This window comes from Anomaloglossus baeobatrachus, chromosome 10, assembly GCF_048569485.1.
Source record: "Anomaloglossus baeobatrachus isolate aAnoBae1 chromosome 10, aAnoBae1.hap1, whole genome shotgun sequence".
Lineage (NCBI taxonomy): Eukaryota > Metazoa > Chordata > Amphibia > Anura > Aromobatidae > Anomaloglossus > Anomaloglossus baeobatrachus.
In genome coordinates, this window is record NC_134362.1 from 204,797,562 (window position 1) to 204,821,409 (window position 23,848).

The 23,848-nt window shown below is 52.0% G+C and overlaps 1 protein-coding gene across 3 annotated transcripts in view; it reads left to right on the forward strand.

The window, feature by feature from the left end:
* The window catches only part of DPY19L3 (dpy-19 like C-mannosyltransferase 3), a 110,104-nt gene that overhangs the window by 18,069 nt on the left and 68,187 nt on the right, over positions 1 to 23,848 (forward strand). For all 3 annotated transcript variants that reach the window (XM_075325253.1, XM_075325254.1, XM_075325256.1), the window contains exons 7-8: positions 12,795 to 12,918; positions 21,410 to 21,544. In XM_075325253.1, coding sequence (XP_075181368.1) covers positions 12,795 to 12,918; positions 21,410 to 21,544 — 259 coding nt within the window. The remainder of the gene's footprint in view (positions 1 to 12,794; positions 12,919 to 21,409; positions 21,545 to 23,848) is intronic.

Consider the following 23,848-nt stretch of genomic DNA (forward strand, 5'->3'; position numbering starts at 1 on the left):
CTTCCAGCCCTGCTGGACCGGAGCACTCATCCCCAGGGACTGGCTACCCTGCGTCTCAGCAAGCTAAGTACCTGAGACGTTTATATATGGGGGTCCCTTGTACTTTATTGTGGTGGGAGAGTGTGCTGAGTGATTTTTATGACATTTCCGGCGGGTCCTCTGGCTGTCGCCTGAGAACCGCGCCGATGGTGCCTGCGCGCCGGCCGCACCGCTCAAATTTAGGCCCCGGCTTCGCCGGAGGCCTACTTTCGGTTTCACTGCCCTCGCATGTCATTCATGCAGAGGGACAGCGCGGCTCCGCCCAGCGGCCGTTCTACAAAGGGGAGAGACACTCCTCACTGAGTACATGTCTCCTCCCCTGTGAATCTCTTTGGCCCTCCAGATCCCGCTCTCAAAGTGAGTTCCGCCCCCTCTCTTCTCTCCGGTGGCCATTTTCTCAGCGTTTTTCCCCTGTGATCACCACTGGTCTGCAGCATCCCTGCTGAGGTGCTTGGGAGTCCGGGCTTCGAGATCTGGAGGGCACACAAACCGCTCCAGCGGTCTGGTAAGCCACAACCTCTGGTTGTGGACCTTCTGTATATACTCTCTGGGAGTCATTCTGGCAGAGCCCCCACTCCAGCAGCATGTCACACACGAGGAGCAAGGCTCCAAAGCTGTTTTCAGAATGCACTGCAAGTAGGCTACTACTGCCTGAACAGGGCACCAATCCCCATTGTGCTGCCTGCTCTAACCTGACGATGCCTCAGCCTGGAATCGCCCCCCCAGGGGTCTCTCAGGCTGCTCCGGCTCCTGTGGCTGAACCCCCGGCTTGGGTAGAATCCTTTTCTAGGTCTATCTCCCAGTCTTTTGCTGACTCCATGGGACATCTGTCCAGGACTCTGCTGAGCATGCATCAGCCCCCGTCGCAGGGTGCCTCTGCTGCTAGGTCTCTCTCAGGACCGGAGCTCACAGAGGATTGATCATCTGGTCCCAGGCCCCGTCCTTCTAATAAGAGACGCAGGGCTCCCTCTCCTTCGTCCCGCTGCTCGGTCTCAGAAGCTGACTCGCAGGATGAGGAGGATGCCTTTACTGGGGGCTCGGAGGCTACCTCCTTGTGCCCCATTGGTCTGTCCGACAGTGACTCGGATGTTAGTGACTTGATTGCTTCTCTTAATTCTGTGCTGGATCTCAATCCGCCAGTATCAGAGGAGCAACCCTCTCTGGCAGAAAAGCATCAGTTTATCTCGCCTAAGAGGACGAAGAGTGTGTTCTTTAACCACTCCAGTTTTCAGGCCGCTGTGACCAAGCCCAGAGCCTGTCCTGATAAACGCTTCCCAAAGCGTGGTTCTGATGACCGTTTTCCCTTTCCACCTGAGGTGGTCAAGGAGTGGGCTCATTCACCAAAGGTAGACCCCCCGGTGTCTAGACTCTCAGCCCGGACCGTTGTATCAGTGGCTGATGGCACCTCTCTTAAGGATTCCACTGACCGCCAGGTTGACCTTCTGTATATGAAGCGGCGGGGGCCTCGTTCTCCCCGACTTTTGCAGCAGTTTGGGCTCTCAAAGCCATCTCTGCTTCTCTGGAGGAGATGCATTCCCTTACTAAGGAATCTATGCCCGAAATGGTTACCTTAACTTCCCAAGCTTCGGCTTTTTCATCCTATGCCATGTCTGCCATGCTGGAGGCTTCTCACCGCACTGCGGTGGCTTCGGCTAATTCCCTCGCTATCCGCAGGACCTTGTGGCTTCGAGAGTGGAAGGCAGATTCTTCTTCTAAGAAGTACCTTGCGGGGCTCCCTTTTGCTGGGTCCCGGCTGTTCGGTGAACAGCTGGATGAAATTATTAAGGAAGCTACTGGCGGGAAGAGTACTTCCATGCCACAAACCAAAACCAGGAAACCTGTCCAGGGTAGGAATCAGTCTAGGTTTCTTTCCTTTCGTTCCTCCAACTGGTCGTCCTCTAAGCCCTCGGCCTCGTCCACTAACACTGCCAAGGACCAAAAATCCAGCTGGTGCACAAAAGCGCGTCCACAGAAGACCGCAGGTGCTGCTGCCACTAAGGCAGCCTCCTCTTGACTATCTGTCCGCGCCAGCAACGTCCTTAGTCGGTGGCAGGCTCTCCCACTTTGGCGACGTGTGGTTTCAACACGTCTCCGATCAGTGGGTGCGGGATATCATCTCCCACGGCTACAGGATAGAATTCTCTTCCAGCCCGCCAAACAGATTTTTTCTGTCAACTCCCCCCTGCTCCAAGGCCGCCGCCTTCTCTCAGGCCGTGGCATCCCTGCAGGCCAACGGAGTAATTGTACCGGTTCCCGCCCGGGAACGGTTCAGAGGTTTCTACTCAAATCTCTTCCTAGTCCCCAAAAAGGACGGGTCCTTCCGGCCCATCCTGGATCTCAAGCTTCTCAACAAGCATGTTCAGGTGCGGCATTTTCGCATGGAGTCTCTGCGGTCAGTCATTGCATCAATGACCCAAGGGGATTTCCTGGCATCCATCGACATCAGAGATGCTTATCTGCATGTGCCAATTGCAGTTTCTCACCAGCGTTGGCTACGTTTTGCAATCGGAGAGGAACATTTCCAATTCGTGGCTCTCCCTTTCGGGTTAGCCACGGCCCCTTGAGTATTCACCAAGGTCATGCCAGCAGTGGTTGCGGTTCTGCACCTACAGGGGCTGGCAGTGATTCCTTACCTGGACGACCTTCTAGTCAAGGCTTCATCCAGCGCATACTGTCAGCGGAGTGTCTCGCTCACTCTTGCCACTCTAGCCCAATTCGGGTGGATTGTCAATCTTCCCAAATCCACTCTGACTCCGACCCAGAGTCTCACGTACCTAGGGATGCAGTTCGAGACTCTGCCGGCACTTGTGAAGTTGCCCTCAGTCAAACAGCAGTCCCTCCAACTGGCGGTCCGCGCTCTGCTGAGGCCCCGCCGTTATTCCATCAGGCACCTGATGCAGGTGCTGGGTCAGATGGTGGCGTCAATGGAGGCTGTTCCCTTTGCCCAGTTCCATCTGCGTCCCCTGCAGCTGGACATTCTCCGCTGTTGGGACAAGCGGCCTTCCTCCTTGCACAGGTTAGTGGCTCTGTCGCCACAGACCAGGAGCTCTCTTCAGTGGTGGCTTCGGCCCCTCTCTGTCTCAGGGGCGCTCCTTCCTGACCCCGTCCTGGGTGATTCTCACCACGGATGCCAGTCTGTCCGGCTGGGGAGCAGTATTTCTCCACCACCGAGCGCAGGGCACTTGGAGTCCGTCCGAATCAGTCCTCTCGATCAATGTGCTGGAAACCAGAGCTGTGCTTCTAGCTCTCCTAGCCTTTCACCACCTGTTGGCGGGCAAGCACATCCGAGTCCAGTCAGACAACGCGACAGCGGTTGCCTACATCAATCACCAAGGCGGGACACGCAGCCGCCTGGCAATGTTGGAGGTACAACGCATCCTTCAATGGGCGGAGGACTCCAAGTCCACCATATCCGCAGTCCACATCCCAGGCGTGGAAAACTGGGAGGCAGATTATCTCAGCCGTCAAACCGTGGACGGCGGTGAGTGGTCCCTGCATCCGGCAGTGTTTCAGTCAATCTGCCGCAAGTCCGGACATGGACCTAATGGCATCCCGTCACAACAACAAGGTTCCGGTTTACGTGGCTCGCTCCCACGATCCTCAGGCATTCGCCACGGACGCTCTGGTTCAAGACTGGTCCCAGTTTCGTCTGTCCTACGTGTTTCCCCCTCTAGCGCTCTTGCCCAGAGTTCTGCGCAAGATCAGACTGGAGGGCCGTCGAGTCATTCTCATCGCTCCGGACTGGCCCAGGCGAGCTTGGTACCCAGACCTGCTCCTTCTGTCCGTAGAGGTGCCGTGGCATCTTCTGCACCGTCCAGACCTTCTCTCACAAGGTCCGTTTTTCCGCTAGAATTCTGCGGCTCTCAGATTGACGGCGTGGCTCTTGAGTCCTGGATCTTGACGACTTCTGGTATCCCTCCTGAAGTCATTTCCACTATGACTCGGGCCCGTAAGTCTTCCTCAGCCAAGATCTATCACAGGACTTGGAAAATTTTCCTGTCCTGGTGTCGCTCTTCCGGCCATCCTCCTTGGCCATTTTCCTTGCCGACCCTTCTGTCCTTTCTACAGTCCGGTCTGCAGCTTGGGACTGTCCCTCAACTCTCTCAAGGGACAAGTCTCAGCTCTATCAGTGCTGTTCCAGCGGCGTCTCGCTCGGCTGGCTCAGGTCCGCACCTTCATGCAGGGCGCGTCTCACATCATTCCGCCTTACCGGCGGCCCTTGGATCCCTGGGACCTTAACTTGGTCCTCACGGTTTTGCAGAAACCCCCCTTTGAGCCTCTTAGGGAGGTTTCTTTGTTTCGTCTTTCACAGAAAGTGGTCTTTCTAGTGGCCATAACTTCCCTCCAGGAGAGTCTCTGATTTGGCTGCGCTCTCTTCGGAGTCACCTTTTTTGGTTTTTCATCAAGACAAGGTGGTTCTCCGTCCAACTCCGGACTTTCTTCCTAAGGTGGTCTCTCCTTTCCACCTTAACCAGGACATTACCCTACCTTCCTTTTGTCCGGCTCCTGTTCATCGCTTTGAAAAAGTGTTGCATACTTTGGATCTGGTGCGTGCGCTCCGGATCTATATGTCTTGCACCGCTGTTCTTAGGCGGTGCACCTCTCTTTTTGTGCTAACCACAGGTCGGCGCAAGGGCCTCTCTGCTTCTAAGCCGACCTTAGCCCGTTGGATTAGGTCGACCATTTTGGACACCTACCAGTGTTCTCAGGTGCCTCCCCCGCCGGGGATCAAAGCACACTCGACCAGAGCTGTCGGTGCCTCTTGGGCTTTCAGGCACCAGGCTACGGCTCAGCAGGTCTGTCAGGCTGCCACTTGGACTAGCCTGCATACCTTTTCGAAGCACTACCAAGTGCACGCTCATGCTTCGGCAGATGCGAGCTTGGGCAGACGCATCCTTCAGGCGGCTGTCGCCCACTTGTGAAGTTAGGTTTTGCCTACTTCTTAGTTTTTCTGTTTATTTCCCACCCATGGACTGCTTTGAGACGTCCCATGGTCTGGGTCTCCCAAAGGAACGATAAAGAAAGAGAATTTTGTTTACTTACCGTAAAATCTTTTTCTTGTAGTTCCGTATTGGGAGACCCAGTCCATGGGTGTTTAGCTTCTGCCTCCGGAGGACACACAAAGTACTACACTCAAAAGTGTAGCTCCTCCCTCTGAGCTTATTCACCCCCTGGAGATCCAGATCTAGCCAGTTTAGTGCAAAAGCTGAAGGAGAATAGCCACCCACAAGTAAAAACAGAGCCAGAACCGGAACAACCGGAGACTCTGTCCACGACAACAGCCGGTGAAAACACACGGAACAGGAAAGTGCCAACAGGCAACAGGGAGGGAGCTGGGTCTCCCAATACGGAACTATAAGAAAAAGAATTTACGGTAAGTAAACAAAATTCTCTTTTTTTTCTTGCCATAATACAAATTCTAACAGTGTATTCAGTAGGACTATCAGCTGTATTCACCAGACTTCTGCACAACACAACTGATGTTCCCAACCCCATTTATAAGGCAAGAAATCCCACTTATTAAACCTGACAGGGCACACCTGTGAAGTGAAGACCATTTCCGGTGACTACCTCCTGAAGCTCATCAAGAGAATGCCAAGAGTGTGCAAAGCAGTAATCAAAGCAAAAGGCGGTGACTGTGAAGAACCTAGAATATAAGACGTATTTTCAGTTGTCACACTTTTTTAAGTATTTCATTCCACATGTGATAATTCATAGTTTTGATGCCTTCAATGTGAATCTACAATTGTCAGAGTCATGGACATAAAATAAACTCTTTGAATGAGAAGATGTGTCTGTTCTGCGTATATCTCTTTCTTTTTCTCTTTTTCTCTTTTTCTCTTTTTCTCTTTTTTTCTTTTTTTCTTTTTCTCTTTTTTTCTCTTTTTCTCTCTTTTTCTTTCTTTCTTTCTCTCTCTCTCTCTCTCTCTCTATCTCTCCCTATATCTATCTCTCTATATCTCTCTCTATATCTCTCTCTTATATATATATATATATATATATATATATATATATATATATATATATATATATATATATATAATATATTTCTTTATCGTTCCTATGGGAGACCCAGACATTGGTTGGAGGTACAACGCATCCTTCAATGGACGGAGGACTCCAAGTCCACCATATCCGCAGTCCACATCCCAGGCGTGGAAAACTGGGAAGCAGATTATCTCAGCCGTCAAACCGTGGACAGCGGCGAGTGGTCCCTGCATCCGGCAGTGTCTCAGTCAATCTGCTGCAAATGGGGCACTCCGGACGTGGACCTAATGGCATCCCGTCACAACAACAAGGTTCCGGTTTACGTGGCTCGCTCCCACGATCCTCAGAGTCCTCCGTCCATTGAAGGATGCGTTATACCTCCAACCAATGTCTGGGTCTCCCAATATGGAACTATAAGAAAAAGAATTTACGGTAAGTAAACAAAATTCTCTTTATATATATATATATATATATCTGTATGTGTGTATGTATATGTATATATATATATGTATTACACACACATGCATATATGTGTGTGTATGTATATATAATATATATGTGTGTGTGTGTGTGTGTGTGTGTGTGTGTGTGTATCTATAGAGAGATATATATAATATAAAATATATATATATATTTATATATTTCTTTGTCGCTCCATTGGGAGACCCAGACAATTGGGTGTATAGCTTCTGCCTCCGGAGGCCACACAAAGTATTACACTTTAAAAAGTGTAACCCCTCCCCTCTGCCTATACACCCTCCCGTGCATCACGGGCCCATCAGTTTTATGCTTTGTGTTGAAGGAGGCACACATTCACGCAAGCTCCACATTTTAGTCAGCAGCAGCTGCTGACTTTATCGGATGGAAGAAAAGAGGGCCCCAGGGCTCCCGGCATGCTCCCTTCTCACCCCACTCTGGTCGGCGGTGCTGTTAAGGTCGAGGTACCCATTGCGGGTACAAAGGCTGGAGCCACATGCCGTTATCCTTCCCCATCCCTTAGGGGCTCTGGGTGAAGTGGGATCCTAACCGGTCACCATACACTGGGACCGGGCTCCCTCCGCAGCCCCTGGGGGAATCTGACGGACAGGAGCCGGGTATCATCAGGGACAGGCCCTGCTACTCTGAGGTACTCTGTGTCCCCTTGGGGACGGCGCATAGATCGCCTGTGTAACGGACGCTGCAGCAGCTGCTGGGTGTTTTTTGTCACCGGGACTACCGCGCCGACCGCGCTTGTTTCCCGGCCACGTTACTAACTTTAGTCCCCGGCTTTTGCGGCCTAGTACCGCATACTCCCGCCCCCGGGCCTGCCAGTCAGGGGTAAGGGCGGGACGCTAGACTGGACGTCAGCGGTGAGGGCTGGAGCATATGTAGGTATCCTCCTCCCCCCTCACTGAGCACTGCGGGGCACCAGATTCCCGCACTTTCTGAGGCACGCCCACGGCTCCCTCCTCCTCCTCTCAGAACGCTGGCAGCCATTGCTATCAGCACTTCTGCCGGTGGAGAACTTCAGGACCGAGCTCCACAGCTCTGGGAGGCCCAGGCAGGGAATCTGGTGGACACACAACCGCTGAGGGCGGTCGGTAAGCCGCACCTGTTACTAGGTGCTGGCCCCCTGGGTGCCGAAGTGTATATATATATCCTTATATTGTATACATTTACTCTGTTCGGCCGCATTAATTGCTTTTGGCTATATACCCTCACTGTTTGCTCTAAGAGGAGACAACAGCATGTCGTCCGCAAAAAGCAAGGGTGCCAAGGCACAGGCTTATTTTGCAACCTGTACCTCTTGTGCGGCTATGTTACCTGCAGGTTCCACCTACCCTCATTGTGTGCAATGCTCGGCCCCTGTGACACTCACTCAGCCGGAGCCTCAGCCACTGGTGGGACCCTCGGCCCAGGTAGAACCACCGGCTACCACTGTCCAGGTGGCAGGGACAGAGTTTGCAGTGTTGGCTGAGAAACATTCTGAGTCACTTTCTCAATCCATGACTCAGTCTATGGATAGATGGTCTGCTAAGATACTAGAAGCTTTGCAGTCCAGACCGGTAACACAGGCCCCGGGCACTGTTGAATCATTGCCCCCAGGCCCCCCTCGGTCGGAGCAGCAAAGTGCTCCTGGGGTGACTCCTAGGTCCCACGGTGAGGACTCCGACACGGACCGCAGTCCCAGACCGGCTAAGCGGGCTCGCTGGGAACTTCCCTCGACTTCATCACACTGCTCAGGGTCTCAGCATGAGGACTCTCTGGAGGATGAAGCGGATGTCGCAGATCAGGGCTCTGAACCTGACGCTGCTCTCAATCTCGATACACCTGAAGGGGACGCCATAGTAAATGACCTTATAGCGTCCATCAACCAGGTGCTAGAACTTTCTCCTCCAGCTCCTCCGATTGAGGAGTCAGCTTCTCAGCAGGAGAAATTCCAATTTCGTTTTCCCAAACGTACACGGAGTGCGTTTTTCGATCACTCCAACTTCAGAGATACAGTCCAGAAACACCAAGCTTTTCCGGACAAGCGCTTTACTAAGCGCCTTAATGACACACGTTACCCCTTCCCCTCTGACGTAGTTAAGGGTTGGGCTCAGTGTCCCAAGGTGGATCCTCCAGTCTCTAGACTGGCGGCTAGATCCATAGTTGCAGTGGCAGATGGTTCATCGCTCAAGGATGCCACTGACAGGCAAATAGAGCTCCTGATGAAATCCATCTATGAAGCCATAGGCGCGTCCTTTGCTCCGGCATTCGCAGCCGTATGGGCACTCCAAGCTATCTCAGCTTGTCTGTCTGAGATTAATGCAGTCACACGTGCCTCTACTCCGCAGGTGGTGTCTTTAACCTCTCAGGCGTCGGCTTTTTCGTCCTACGCCATGAACGCCGTCCTGGACTCTGCGAGCCGTACAGCGGTAGCATCCGCCAATTCAGTGGCAGTCCGCAGGGCCATGTGGCTACGCGAATGGAAGGCAGACTCTGCTTCCAAGAAGTTCTTAACCGGTTTGCCATTTTCTGGCGACCGTCTGTTTGGCGAGCAATTGGATGAAATCATTAAACAATTCAAGGGAAAGGACTCATCCTTACCCCAGTCCAAATCAAACAGACCTCAGCAACGGAAGATACAACAGAGGTTTCGGTCCTTTCGGCCCTCAGTCAGGTCTCAATTCTCCACGTCCAACAGGCCACAGAAGGGCCAGAGGAACTCTGATTCATGGCGGTCTAAGTCACGTCCTAAAAAGACCGCCGGAGGAACCGCCCCCAAGGCGGCCTCCTCATGACTTTCGGCCTCCCCAAACCGCATCCTCGGTCGGTGGCAGGCTCTCCCGCTTTTGCGACGCCTGGTTGCCACATGTCCAAGACCGATGGGTGAGAGACATTCTGTCTCACGGTTACAGGATAGAACTCAGCTCTCGTCCTCCGACTCGTTTCTTCAGAACATCTCCGCCCCCCGAGCGAGCCGATGCTCTTTTTCAGGCGGTGAGCACTCTGAAGGCAGAAGGAGTTGTGATCCCCGTTCCCCTTCAGGAACGTGGTCGCAGTTTTTACTCCAACTTGTTTGTGGTGCCAAAAAAGGACGGATCATTCCGTCCCGTTCTAGACCTCAAACTGCTCAACAGACACGTGAAAACCAGACGGTTCCGGATGGAATCTCTCCGCTCCGTCATCGCCTCGATGTCCCAAGGAGACTTCCTAGCATCAATCGACATCAGGGATGCTTATCTCCACGTGCCGATTGCACCAGAGCATCAGCGCTTCCTGCGTTTCGCCATCGGAGACGAACACCTTCAGTTCGTGGCACTGCCTTTCGGCCTGGCGACAGCCCCACGGGTCTTCACCAAGGTCATGGCAACAGTGGTGGCAGTCCTACACTCTCAGGGACACTCGGTGATCCCTTACTTAGACGATCTTCTAGTCAAGGCACCCTCCCGGGTGGCATGCCAACACAGCCTGAACACTGCTCTGGAGACTCTCCAGAGGTTCGGGTGGATCATCAATTTCCCAAAGTCAAAATTTACACCGACCCAATCGCTAACTTACCTCGGGATGGAGTTTCATACTCTTTCAGCGTTCGTGAAGCTCCCGCTGGACAAACAGCGTTCACTACAGACAGGGGTGCAATCTCTCCTTCGAGCCCAGTCACACCCCTTGAGGCGCCTCATGCACTTCCTAGGGAAGATGGTGGCAGCAATGGAGGCAGTTCCATTTGCGCAGTTTCATCTGCGTCCACTCCAATGGGACATTCTACGCAAATGAGACAGGAGGTTGACGTCCCTCGACAGGAACGTCTCCCTTTCTCGGGCAGCCAAAGCCTCTCTTCAGTGGTGGCTCCTTCCCACTTCTCTGTCGAAAGGAAAATCCTTCCTGCCGCCATCCTGGGCTGTGGTCACGACGGACGCGAGTCTGTCAGGGTGGGGAGCGGTCTTCCTCCACCACAGGGCTCAGGGCACCTGGACTCAGCCAGAGTCCTCCCTTCAGATCAATGTTCTGGAGATAAGGGCAGTGTATCTAGCCCTAAAGGCGTTCCAGCCGTGGCTGGAGGGCAGGCAGATCCGAATTCAGTCGGACAACGCCACGGCGGTGGCGTACATCAACCACCAAGGCGGCACACGCAGTCGTCAAGCCTTCCAAGAAGTTCGGCGGATTCTGCTGTGGGTGGAAGCCACAGCCTCCACCATCTCCGCAGTTCACATCCCGGGCGTAGAAAACTGGGAAGCAGACTTTCTCAGTCGCCAGGGCATGGACGCAGGGGAATGGTCTCTTCACCCGGACGTGTTTCAAGAGATCTGTTGCCGCTGGGGAACGCCAGACGTCGACCTAATGACGTCCCGGCACAACAACAAGGTCCCGGCATTCATGGCACGGTCTCAAGATCACAGAGCTCTGGCGGCAGACGCATTAGTTCAGGATTGGTCGCAGTTTCGACTGCCTTATGTGTTTCCTCCTCTGGCACTGCTGCCCAGAGTGTTACGCAAGATCAGGTCCGACTGCCGCCGCGCCATCCTCATCGCCCCAGACTGGCCGAGGAGGTCGTGGTACCCGGATCTGTGGCATCTCACGGTGGGTCAACCGTGGGCACTACCAGACCGACCAGACTTGCTGTCTCAAGGGCCATTTTTCCATCTGAATTCTGCGGCCCTCAACCTGACTGTGTGGCCATTGAGTCCTGGATCCTAGCGTCTTCAGGGTTATCTCAAGAGGTCATTGCCACTATGAGACAGGCCAGGAAACCAACGTCCGCCAAGATCTACCACAGGACGTGGAGGATCTTCTTATCCTGGTGCTCTGATCAGGGTTTTACTCCCTGGCCGTTTGCCTTGCCCACTTTTCTGTCCTTCCTTCAATCCGGAATGGACAAGGGTTTGTCTCTCGGCTCCCTTAAGGGACAAGTCTCGGCGCTTTCCGTGTTTTTTCAAAAGTGTCTAGCCAGGCTTCCGCAGGTACGCACGTTCCTGCAGGGGGTTTGCCACATAGTCCCTCCTTACAAGCGTCCGCTAGAACCCTGGGATCTTAACAGGGTGCTGACGGCTCTTCAGAAATCACCTTTCGAGCCGATGAGGGATGTTTCTCTTTCACGCCTTTCGCAGAAGGTGGTCTTCCTAGTTGCAGTCACATCACTTCGGAGAGTGTCTGAGCTAGCAGCGCTGTCATGCAAAGCCCCCTTCCTGGTGTTTCACCAGGATAAGGTGGTTCTGCGTCCGGTCCCGGAATTTCTCCCTAAGGTGGTATCCCCTTTTCATCTCAATCAGGATATCTCCTTACCTTCTTTTTGTCCTAATCCAGTTCACCAATGTGAAAAGGATTTGCACTTGTTAGATCTCGTGAGAGCACTCACTCTACATTTCTCGTACGGCGCCCCTGCGCCGTTCTGATGCGCTCTTTGTCCTTGTCGCTGGCCAGCGTAAAGGGTCGCAGGCTTCCAAGTCAACCTTGGCTCGGTGGATCAAGGAACCGATTCTTGAAGCCTACCGTTCTTCTGGGCTTCCGGTCCCTTCAGGGCTGAAAGCCCATTCTACCAGAGCCGTGGGTGCGTCCTGGGCATTGCGGCACCAGGCTACGGCTCAGCAGGTGTGTCAGGCGGCTACCTGGTCGAGTCTGCACACTTTCACGAAACACTATCAGGTGCATACCTATGCTTCGGCAGATGCCAGCCTAGGTAGGCGAGTCCTTCAGGCGGCGGTTGCCCACCTGTAGGAAGAGGCCGTTTTACGGCTCTATCACGAGGTATTATTTTACCCACCCAGGGACTGCTTTTGGACGTCCCAATTGTCTGGGTCTCCCAATGGAGCGACAAAGAAGGGAATTTTGTTTACTTACCGTAAATTCCTTTTCTTCTAGCTCCTATTGGGAGACCCAGCACCCGCCCCTGTTCCCTTCGGGCTGTTGTTCTTTTGTGTACACATGTTGTTCATGTTGAATTGTTCTTTTGGTTCATGGTTTCAGTTCTCCGATCATCCTTCGGATTGAATTTACCTTAGACCAATTTATAAGTTTCCTCCTTCCTGCTTTGGCACCAAAACTGATGGGCCCGTGATGCACGGGAGGGTGTATAGGCAGAGGGGAGGGGTTACACTTTTTAAAGTGTAATACTTTGTGTGGCCTCCGGAGGCAGAAGCTATACACCCAATTGTCTGGGTCTCCCAATAGGAGCTAGAAGAAAAGGATTTTACGGTAAGTAAACAAAATTCCCTTCTTTTATATATATATATATATATATATAATATGCATGTGTGTGTGTGTGTATTATAATTTATTTTTTTTTTCTTTTATTTTTTCCTTTACAGGATTGACACGACCCGGGTTGAGTTTACAATTCCTCTCCGAGAAAACTGGGCGCTCCCCTTCTTTGCCGTTCAGGTAGCAGGAATATCGTATTACCTGAGACCCGGCCTATCGCCGGTAAAATCGGTAAGTGTCATTGGTAGAGAATATTCCGCCAGATTGACTTGTACACTGTCCGATGGTAACTTTTCTCCGGCTTGACACATGACAGATGAGGGAAAGGCTGGTGGTAATTAAAGGGAACCTGTCACCAGGTTTTTCCCTTATGAGCTGCGGTCACTACCAATGAGGTGTTATATACAGCATTCAAGAATACTGTATATAAGAGCCCAGCCCACGCTGTATAACGTAAAAAACACCTTTCTAATACTCACTTAGGGGGCGGTCCAGTCCGATGGGTGTCGCTGCTCTCCAGTCCGGTGCCTCCTCTCTGCTTCGATTGTCTTTGTCCTTCTTCTGAGCCTCGTATGGATGACGCGTCCTTTGTCATCCACATAGGCTGGCTTTGTGGTCCTGGGCAGGCGCACTGTGATCTGCCCGGTTGAGGTTCAGTCTTTGACCTTTCCTCATGCCTGCGCATTACAGTTAGTTTGATCTGCCCTTAGTTGGGCAAATCAAAGTGCTCCTGCGCATGTCCACAATGCCAGCCTGTGTAGACGACGTAGGACATGTCATCCATGGAAGGGTTCGAAGAAGGAGGACCTCAATCGAAGCAGTGAGGAGGCATCTGGCCGGAGAGCAGCGACACCCATCGGGCCAGACCGCCCCCTAGGTCAGTATAAGTGTTTCTTACGTTCTACAGCGTGACCTTGGCTGTTATATACAGTATTCCAGAATACTGTATATAAGGGCTCACTATTAGTGGCTACAGTTCATAAGGGATAATACCTGGTGACAGGTTCCCTTTAAGCTGCATCCCAATACATACTTGGTCAAAATTGTTGGCACCCCTCGTTTAGTGATAGAAAAACCCACAGTGGTCACAGAAATAACTTGATCTGACAAAAATAATAATAAATTAAAAAATCTATGAAAATGAACAATATATACAGATATTTTGGCCGCACCTCAAGAGCAACCTGCTCCTTGTGTCTGGTTTGTGAAGGTCGCCTTTTCCCAGACGTTTCAGCTCTTTCCAAAGATGCTCAATAGGGTTTAGGTCAGGGCTCATAGAAGCCACTTCAGAATAGTCCAATGTTTTCCTCTTAGCCATTCTTGGGAGTTTTTAGCTGCGTGTTTTTGGTCATTATCCTGTTGCAAGACCCATGACCTGCGACTGAGACCAAGCTTTCTGACACTGGGCAGCACATTTCTCTCTAGAATCCATTGATAGTCTTGAGAGTTCAAGACCCCCTGTGCCAGATGCAGCAAAGCAGCCCCAGAATATAACAGAGCCTCCACCATGTTTCACATTAGGGACAGTGTTCTTTTCTTGATATGCTTCATTGTTCCATCTGTGAACATAGAGCTGTTGTGCCTTGCCAGAAAGTTCCATTTTTGTCTCATCTGTCCATAGGACATTCTCCCAGAAGCTTTGTCACTTGTCAACATGTAGTTTGGTAAATTCCAGTCTGGATGGTTTTTTTTTTTTTCAACAATGGTGTCCTCCTTGGTCGTTTCCCATGAAGTCCACTTTGGCTCAAACAACGATAGATGGTGCGATCTGACAAGGATATTCCTTGAGCTTGAAGTTCACCTTTAATCTCTTTAGAAGTTTTTCTGGGCTCTTTTGTTACCATTCGTATTATCCGTCTCTTTAATTTGGCCACGTCCAGGGAGGTTTTTTACAGTCCCATGGATCTTACATTTCTGAATAATATGTGCAGCTGTAGTCACAGGAATATCAAGCTGCTTGGATATGGTCTTATAACCTTTTACCTTTTAACATGCTTGTCTATAATTTTCTTTCTAAGCTCCTGAGACAAGTCTTTCCTTTGCTTTCTCTTGTTCATGTTGAGTGTGGTACACACCATGTCACCAAACAGCACAGCGAATATCTGTAGCTCTATATACAGGTCCACTGACTGATTACAAGATTGTAGACACCTGTGATGCTTATTAGTGGACACCCCTTGATTTAACATGTTCCTTTTGTCACATTATTTACAGGGGTGCCATCATTTCTGTCCAGGCCTATTTCATGAGTTTTCTTTATTTCTTTGTCGCTCCATTGGGAGACCCAGACAATTGGGGTGTATAGGCTATGCCTCCGGAGGCCGCATAAAGTATTACACTTAAAAGTGTTAAGCCCCTCCCCTTCTGCCTATACACCCCCCGTGCTCCCACGGGCTCCTCAGTTTTTTGCTTTGTGCGAAGGAGGTCAGACACGCACGCACAGCTCCACAGATTGGTCAGCAGCAGCTGCTGACCATGTCGGATGGAAGAAAAGTGGGCCCATATAGAGCCCCCAGCATGCTCCCTTCTCACCCCACTCTTGTCGGTGGTGTTGTAAGGTTGAGGTATCCATTGCGGGTACGGAGGCTGGAGCCCACATGCTGTTTTCCTTCCCCATCCCCCTTAGGGCTCTGGGTGAAGTGGGATCCTATCGGTCTCCAGGCACTGAGACCGTGCTTCATCCACAACTCCTGTGGAGCCTGCTGGATAGGAGCCGGGTATCGTTCAGGGACATGGCCCTGCTACTTGGAGGTACTCTGTATCCCTGTGGGGACAGCGCACAGCAACACTCCAGCTTTGCTGGGTGTGCTAGTGCACCGGGGACCACGGCGCTGACCGGGTTAATATGTGCCATTACACACTCAGCGTTGCTGAGTGTGTTTATGTATAGGGACTGCCGCACTGACCGCCGCGGCCATGGAAACACTGCGGCGCGGCTGGGACTTGTAGTGCGCCGGGGACTTTCACGCCGGCTGCGCTTTTACGGCGGCCGCGTTTATTACTAGAGTCCCCGGCTTTTTGCGGCCTAGTTTCCTTTCCTCCCGCCCACAGCCCTGACAGGCAGGGGAAGGGCGGGACGCTGCACAGAACGAGCAGCACTGAGGGCTGGAGCATGCTTTGCATACTCCACCCCTCTCACTGTGCACAGTGCGGGCACCAGTTCCCGCTCTTTCTGGGTCACGCCCACGGCTCCCTCCTCTCCTCAGGACGCCGGCAGCCATTCCTGTCAGCTCCTCGGACGCTGCAGAGGGGGACAAAGTCTGGGAGACCCAGGCAGGGACTCTGGTGGCCTCACAACCTCTTTAGGCGGGTGGTAAGCAGCACCTGTGGTGCTAGCCCCATTGTGCAGTAGTGTAACATTATATGTTTATGGTATATATGTTTTACACTGTATGGTGCACAGTTGATTTCTGGCTATATACCCTATTGTGTTACTCAGGGAAGATAATAGCATGGCGCCCACGAAAGGCAGGGGTGCCAAAACACAGGCTTATTATGTTGCCTGCGCCGCATGTACGACCCCGCTACCGGCAGGTTCCACTGACCCTCATTGTGTGCACTGTTTGGCCCCTGTGGCACTTACTCAGCCGGAGCCTTTGCTAAGAGGGGCCCAGGGGGAGCCACCTGCTGACACTGTTCAGGTGACAGGGACGGAGTTTGCAAAACTCTCTGAGACTATGGCTAAGATACTAGAAGCCTTGCAGTCCAGGCCGGTATCTCAGCAAAGGGACTCTGTTGAATCTTTGTTCCCTGGCCCACCTCAGCTGGACCAACAATGTCCTCCCGGGGTATCTCATGGATCCCAGGCTGAGGGTTCTGACACAGACCCCAGCCCCAGACCGACTAAGCGAGCTCGCTTAGATTTTCCCTCGACATCATCATATTGTGCAGGGTCTCAGAGGGGGGAATCTCTGGTTGATGATGCGGAGACAGCTGATCAGGATTCTGATCCTGAGGCCGCTCTCAATCTTGATACTCCGGACGGGGACGCCATAGTGAACGACCTTATTGCGTCCATCAATCGTATGTTGGATATTTCTCCCTCAGCTCCTCCGGTGGAGGAGTCAGCTTCTCAGCAGGAGAAATTCCGTTTCAGGTTTCCCAAGCGTACACAGAGTATGTTTCTGGACCACTCTGATTTCAGAGAGGCAGTCCAGAATCACCATGCTTGTCCAGATAAGCGTTTTTTTAAGCGCCTTAAGGATACACGTTATCCTTTTCCCCCTGACGTGGTCAAAAGTTGGGCTCAGTGTCCCAAAGTGGATCCTCCAATCTCCAGACTGGCAGCTAGATCCATACTTGCAGTGGAAGATGGGGCTTCACTCAAAGATGCCACTGACAGGCAGATGGAGCTCTGGTTGAAATCCATCTATGAAGCTATCGGCGCTTCTTTTGCCCCAGCGTTCGCAGCCGTATGGGCGCTACAAGCTATCTCAGCAGGTCAAGCGCAAATTGACGCAGCCACACGCACGTCCGCGCCACAGGTGGCGTCCATAACCACTCAGACGTCGGCATTTGCGTCTTACGCTATTAATGCTGTCCTGGACTCTGCGAGCCGTACGGCGGTTGCAGCCGCCAATTCGGTGGTACTCCGCAGGGCCTTGTGGCTACGGGAATGGAAGGCAGATTCTGTTTCCAAAAAGCGCTTAACCAGTTTGACAATTTCTGGCGACCGATTGTTTGGCGAGCGTTTGGATGAAATCATCAAACAATCCAAGGGAAAGGATACATCCTTACCCCAGCCCAAACCGAACATACCCCAACAGAGGAAGGGGCAGTCGAGGTTTCGGTCCTTTCGGGGCGCGGGCAGGTCCCAATTCTCCTCGTCCAAAAGGCCTCAGAAAGATCAAAGGAACTCTGACGCATGGCGGTCTAAGTCACGTCCTAAAAAGGCCACCGGAGGTGCCGCTACCAAAGCGGCTTCATGACTTTCGGCCTCCTCACTCCGCATCTTCGGTCGGTGGCAGGCTCTCCCGCTTTTGCGACGCCTGGCTGCCACGGGTAAAAGACCGTTGTGTGAGAGACATTCTGTCTCACGGTTACAAGATAGAGTTCACCTCTCGTCCCCCGACTCGATTCTTCAGGTCATCCCCGCCTCCCGAGCGAGCCGAGGCTCTTCTGCAGGCGCTGGGCACTCTGAAGGCAGAAGGAGTGGTGGTCCCTGTTCCTCTTCAGCAACAGGGCCACGGTTTTTACTCCAACTTGTTTGTGGTCCCAAAGAAGGAAAGGTCTTTCCGTCCTGTCCTGGACCTGAAATTTCTCAACAAACACGTAAAGACCAGGCGGTTCCGGATGGAATCCCTCCGCTCCGTCATCGCCTCAATGTCCCAAGGAGATTTCCTTGCATCGATCGATATCAAAGATGCTTATCTCCACGTACCGATTGCTCCAGAGCACCAGCGCTTCTTGCGCTTCGCCATAGAAAACGAACACCTGCAGTTCGTGGCACTGCCGTTCGGCCTGGCAACAGCCCCACGGGTTTTCACCAAGGTTATGGCTACTGTAGTAGCGGTCCTCCACTCTCAGGGTCACTCGGTGATCCCTTACTTGGACGATCTCTTGATCAAGGCACCCTCTCAAGAGGCATGCCAACACAGCCTCGACGCTACCCTGGAGACTCTCCAGAGTTTCGGGTGGATCATCAATTTTCCAAAGTCAAATCTGACACCGGCCCAATCGCTCACATACCTTGGCATGGAGTTTCATACCCTCTCAGCGATAGTGAAGCTTCCGCTGATCAAGCAGCGGTCACTACAGACAGGGGTACAATCTCTCCTTCAAGGCCAGTCACACCCCTTGAGGCGCCTCATGCACTTCCTGGGGAAGATGGTGGCAGCAATGGAGGCAGTTCCTTTCGCGCAGTTTCACCTGCGTCCTCTTCAATGGGACATCCTACGCAAATGGGACAGGAAGCCGACGTCCCTCGACAGGAACGTCTCCCTCTCTCAGGCGACCAAAGCTTCCCTTCGGTGGTGGCTTCTTCCCACTTCATTATCGAAGGGGAAATCCTGCCTACCCCCATCCTGGGAGGTGGTCACGACGGACGCGAGTCTGTCAGGGTGGGGAGCGGTTTTTCTCCACCACAGGGCTCAGGGTACGTGGACCCAGCAAGAGTCCTCGCTTCAGATCAATGTTCTGGAAATACGGGCAGTGTATCTTGCCCTGAAAGCGTTCCAGCAGTGGCTGGAAGGCAAGCAGATCAGAATTCAGTCGGACAATTCCACAGCGGTGGCATACATCAACCACCAAGGCGGCACACGCAGTCGGCAAGCCTTCCAGGAAGTCCGGCGGATTTTGATGTGGGTGGAAGCCACGGCCTCCACCATCTCTGCAGTTCACATTCCAGGCGTGGAAAACTGGGAAGCAGATTATCTCAGTCGCCAGGGCATGGACGCAGGGGAATGGTCCCTTCACCCGGACGTGTTTCAGGAGATCTGTTGCCGCTGGGGGGTGCCGGACGTCGACCTCATGGCGTCCCGGCACAACAACAAGGTACCGACGTTCATGGCACGGTCTCAAGATCCCAGAGCTCTGGCGGCAGACGCCTTAGTTCAGGATTGGTCGCAGTTTCAGCTCCCTTATGTGTTTCCTCCGCTGGCACTGTTGCCCAGAGTGTTACGCAAGATCAGGGCCGACTGCCGCCGCGTCATCCTCGTCGCTCCAGACTGGCCGAGGCGGTCGTGGTACCCGGATCTGTGGCATCTCACGGTCGGCCAACCGTGGGCACTACCAGACCGACCAGACTTGCTATCTCAAGGGCCGTTTTTCCATCTGAATTCTGCGGCCCTCAACCTGACTGTGTGGCCATTGAGTCCTGGATCCTAGCGTCTTCAGGGTTATCTCAAGACGTCATTGCCACTATGAGACAGGCTAGGAAACCAACGTCCGCCAAGATCTACCACAGGACGTGGAAAATTTTCCTGTCGTGGTGCTCTGCTCAGGGTTTTTCTCCCTGGCCTTTTGCCTTGCCCACTTTTCTGTCCTTCCTTCAATCTGGACTGGAAAAGGGTTTGTCGCTCGGCTCCCTTAAGGGACAAGTCTCAGCGCTCTCTGTGTTTTTCCAGAAGCGCCTAGCCAGACTTCCACAGGTACGCACGTTCCTGCAGGGGGTTTGTCACATCGTTCCTCCTTACAAGCGGCCGTTAGAACCCTGGGATCTGAACAGGGTGCTGATGGTTCTTCAGAAACCACCATTCGAGCCAATGAGAGATATTTCTCTCTCACGCCTTTCGCAGAAAGTGGTTTTTCTAGTAGCAGTCACTTCACTTCGGAGAGTGTCTGAGCTAGCAGCGCTGTCATGCAAAGCCCCTTTCCTGGTTTTTCACCAGGACAAGGTGGTTCTGCGTCCGGTTCCGGAATTTCTCCCTAAGGTGGTATCCCCCTTTCATCTCAATCAGGATATCTCCTTACCTTCTTTTTGTCCGCATCCAGTTCACCAATGTGAAAAGGATTTGCACTTGTTAGATCTGGTGAGAGCACTCAGACTCTACATTTCTCGTACGGCGCCCCTGCGCCGCTCGGATGCACTCTTTGTCCTTGTCGCTGGCCAGCGTAAAGGGTCACAGGCTTCCAAATCAACCTTGGCTCGGTGGATCAAGGAGCCAATTCTCGAAGCCTACCGTTCGGCTGGGCTTCCGGTTCCCTCAGGGCTGAAGGCCCATTCTACCAGAGCCGTGGGCGCGTCCTGGGCTTTGAGGCACCAGGCTACGGCTCAGCAGGTGTGTCAGGCGGCTACCTGGTCGAGCCTGCACACTTTCACGAAACACTATCAGGTGCATACCTATGCTTCGGCAGATGCCAGCCTTGGTAGACGAGTCCTTCAGGCGGCGGTTGCCCACCTGTAGGAAGAGGCCGTTTTACGGCTCTCTTACGAGGTATTATTTTACCCACCCAGGGACTGCTTTTGGACGTCCCAATTGTCTGGGTCTCCCTATGGAGCGACAAAGAAGAAGGGAATTTTGTTTACTTACCGTAAATTCCTTTTCTTCTAGCTCCAATTGGGAGACCCAGCACCCGCCCCTGTTTTTTTGTGTACACATGTTGTTCATGTTGAATGGTTTCAGTTCTCCGATATTCCTTCGGATCGATGTTACTTTAAACCAGTTTATAATTCTTTTTCCTCCTTCTTGCTTTTGCACCAAAACTGAGGAGCCCGTGGGAGCACGGGGGGTGTATAGGCAGAAGGGGAGGGGCTTAACACTTTTAAGTGTAATACTTTGTGCGGCCTCCGGAGGCATAGCCTATACACCCAATTGTCTGGGTCTCCCAATTGGAGCTAGAAGAAAAGGAATTTACGGTAAGTAAACAAAATTCCCTTCTTTTATTTTTCTGTGGAAGCAGATTTTTAATTTATTATTACTTTTGTCAGATTCATGTTATTTCTGTGACCATTGTGGGGTTTTCTTTCATTAAACGAGGGGCGCCAATAATTTTGAGCACGCGTGTACACTAGATTTATTATAGAAAAGTTGCAAAATCGTATAAAACTATAAGGCACAACTCACACGTAGCAGTAATGCAGCGTAACATAGTAACAATGTGCCAACCCTTTGCCGGGTGACTTGCACCGTCCTGAGCCGCCGGGTCACCAGATTGCGGTGGGCTGACGTTTAGCAATGAGCGCGGTCCTCCGGGGTCTTCAGCTGTAGCAGATTGTGACTTGTTTCCCGGTTTCTCTTTATCTTTCTTTTATATGTCGATTTAATTTCGTGTTCCTATCCAGAGACTGTCCCTTCTTGTAGTGTTCTTCTCCACCTTCATCTTCAGCCTCACCTGGCAGTTCAACCAGTTCGTTCTGCTCATCCAAGGCCTCGCTTTCTTCTCCTTGGACTGTCTGGACTTGATGCCGGCAAACAAGGTAAGGCGAACACTCGGCTCGGTGCTTCACACCTCCGCGGTATCGTCATGCGCCATATCTGTAGTGCCGCCATATTCCCATCCACCTGGAGGAGCATAGAGGAAGGCATGGCTGAGCACATTCCCCATGCATATGCACACTCTGCTGTGACCGAGCATGCACATGTTTTCAATGAGATCCTTTAGGGGGCAATAGGGACCATCCCGGACTTTTTAAGGAAGGATGTAATAAGACGTAAACTTGTAGGACTTAATCGTTGTTTCAGATAATTGGGTATAAAACCATCTTTTGATTGGTTGACATTTTCGGACAGGGTTCCCTTACAACTTACTATACAATGTCCAGATCGATTCGCCCTTTTCAGGTTTTTTTTCCCATTGCTTCAATCAGGGCATTCCTTTTTTTAAAGGTGGAGAAAAAATAAGTGCAAATGCATGTTTACAGTCCCTTGCAAAAGTATTCATACCCCTTGAATTTTACCACCTTTTTTTTTTCACCTTAAGCTGGTGTCACACTAAACGACAGCGACAACGACGTCGCTGTTACGTCACCATTTTCGGTGACGTAACAGCGACCTTGTAAGTCGCTGTTATGATCGCTGCTTAGCTGTCAAACACAGCAGAAGCAGCGATCATAACGTCGCTGTGCTACATGTGCAGAGAGCAGGGAGCCGCGCTTAGCGCTGGCTCCTTGCTCTCCTGCAGCACACATCGGGTTAATTAACCCGATGTGTGCTGCAGCTACATGTCACAGTTCAGAGAGCAGGGAGCCGCGCTTAGCGCTGGCTCCTTGCTCTCCTGCAGCACACATCGGGTTAATTAACCCGATGTGTGCTGCAGCTACATGTCACAGTGCAGAGAGCAGGGAGCCGCGCGCACTGCTTAGCGCTGGCTCCTTGCTCTCCTTGCTACAGTATACATCGGGTTAATTACCCGATGCATACTGCAGCCACATGTCACAGTGCAGGAGCCGGCGCTGGCAGCAAGAGCGGAGGCTGGTAACCAGCGTAAACATCGGGTAACCAGGGAAAGGTCTTCCCTTGGTTACCCGATGTTTACGCTGGTTACAGCTTACCGCAGCTGCCAGTGCCGGCTCCTGCTCGCTTCATTTCGTCGCTCTCTCGCTGTCACACACAGCGATGTGTGTGTCACAGCGGGAGAGTGACGACCAAAAAATGAAGCTGGACATTCAGCAACGACCGGCGACCTCACAGCAGGGGCCAGGTCGTTGCTGGATGTCACACACAGCGACAGCGACGGGACGTCGCTGCAACGTCACAGAAAATGGTGATGTAGCAGCGACGTCGTTGTCGTCGTCGTTAAGTGTGACACCAGCTTTAGACCCACAAACTTAAATGGATTTGATGTGATACCAACTCTTGGGTAGCAAGTATTTTTGAAATGTAAAGGAAATGATACCTGGTTTATAATTGTGACGTGCATTTGTATTCAATCCCCTGTAGTCTGAGCCCCCTAAATAAAATCCGGAGTGACCAAGTTCCTCCAGAAGTCACCTATTTCGTTCATGTATGTGATTTCTTCTCAGAATAACAACAGCTGTTCTGTGAAGGTCTCAGAGGTTTGTGTGAGAACATCAGGGATCAAACGGCATCATGAAAACCAAGGAGCCCACCAGACAGGTCAGGGATAAAGTTGTGGAGAAGAGTAAAGCAGGGTTAGGTTATAATAAAATAGCACAAGTTCTGAACATCTCACCGAGCACTGTACAATCCACCATACAAAAATGGAAGGAGTAAGGCACAACTGCAAACCTACCACGACATGGCCATCCACCTAAACTGGCATCCCAGAAAGGAGAGCACTAATGAGAGGAGCAGCCGAGAGACTCATGGTCACTGGAGGAGCTGCAGAGATCACCTCTCAATGGGAGAATCTGTCCACAGGACGACTTTTAGTTGCATACTCCATGAATCTGGGCTTTATGGAAAAGTGGCAAGAAGAAAGACATTTTTGAAAGCAAAAAGTCATGTAGGGGACACGGTGAGCAGTGGAGGAATGGGCTCTGCTCAGATAAGACCAAAGTACAACTTTTTAGGCTAAATGCAAAACGCTATGTGGTGCAGAAAGCGAACACTGCACATTATCCTGAAAACATCCTCCCCACAGTCACACATGGTGGAGGACGCATCCTGCTGTCGGGAGGCTTTTCTTCGGCAGGGAAGATGGTCAGAGTTGATGGGAAGATGGATAGCGATAAATGCAGGGCAATCCTGGAGCAAAACCTGATAGAGGCTGCAAAATACCTTAGACCGGGGCGTAGGTTCACCTTCCAGCAGGACAATGA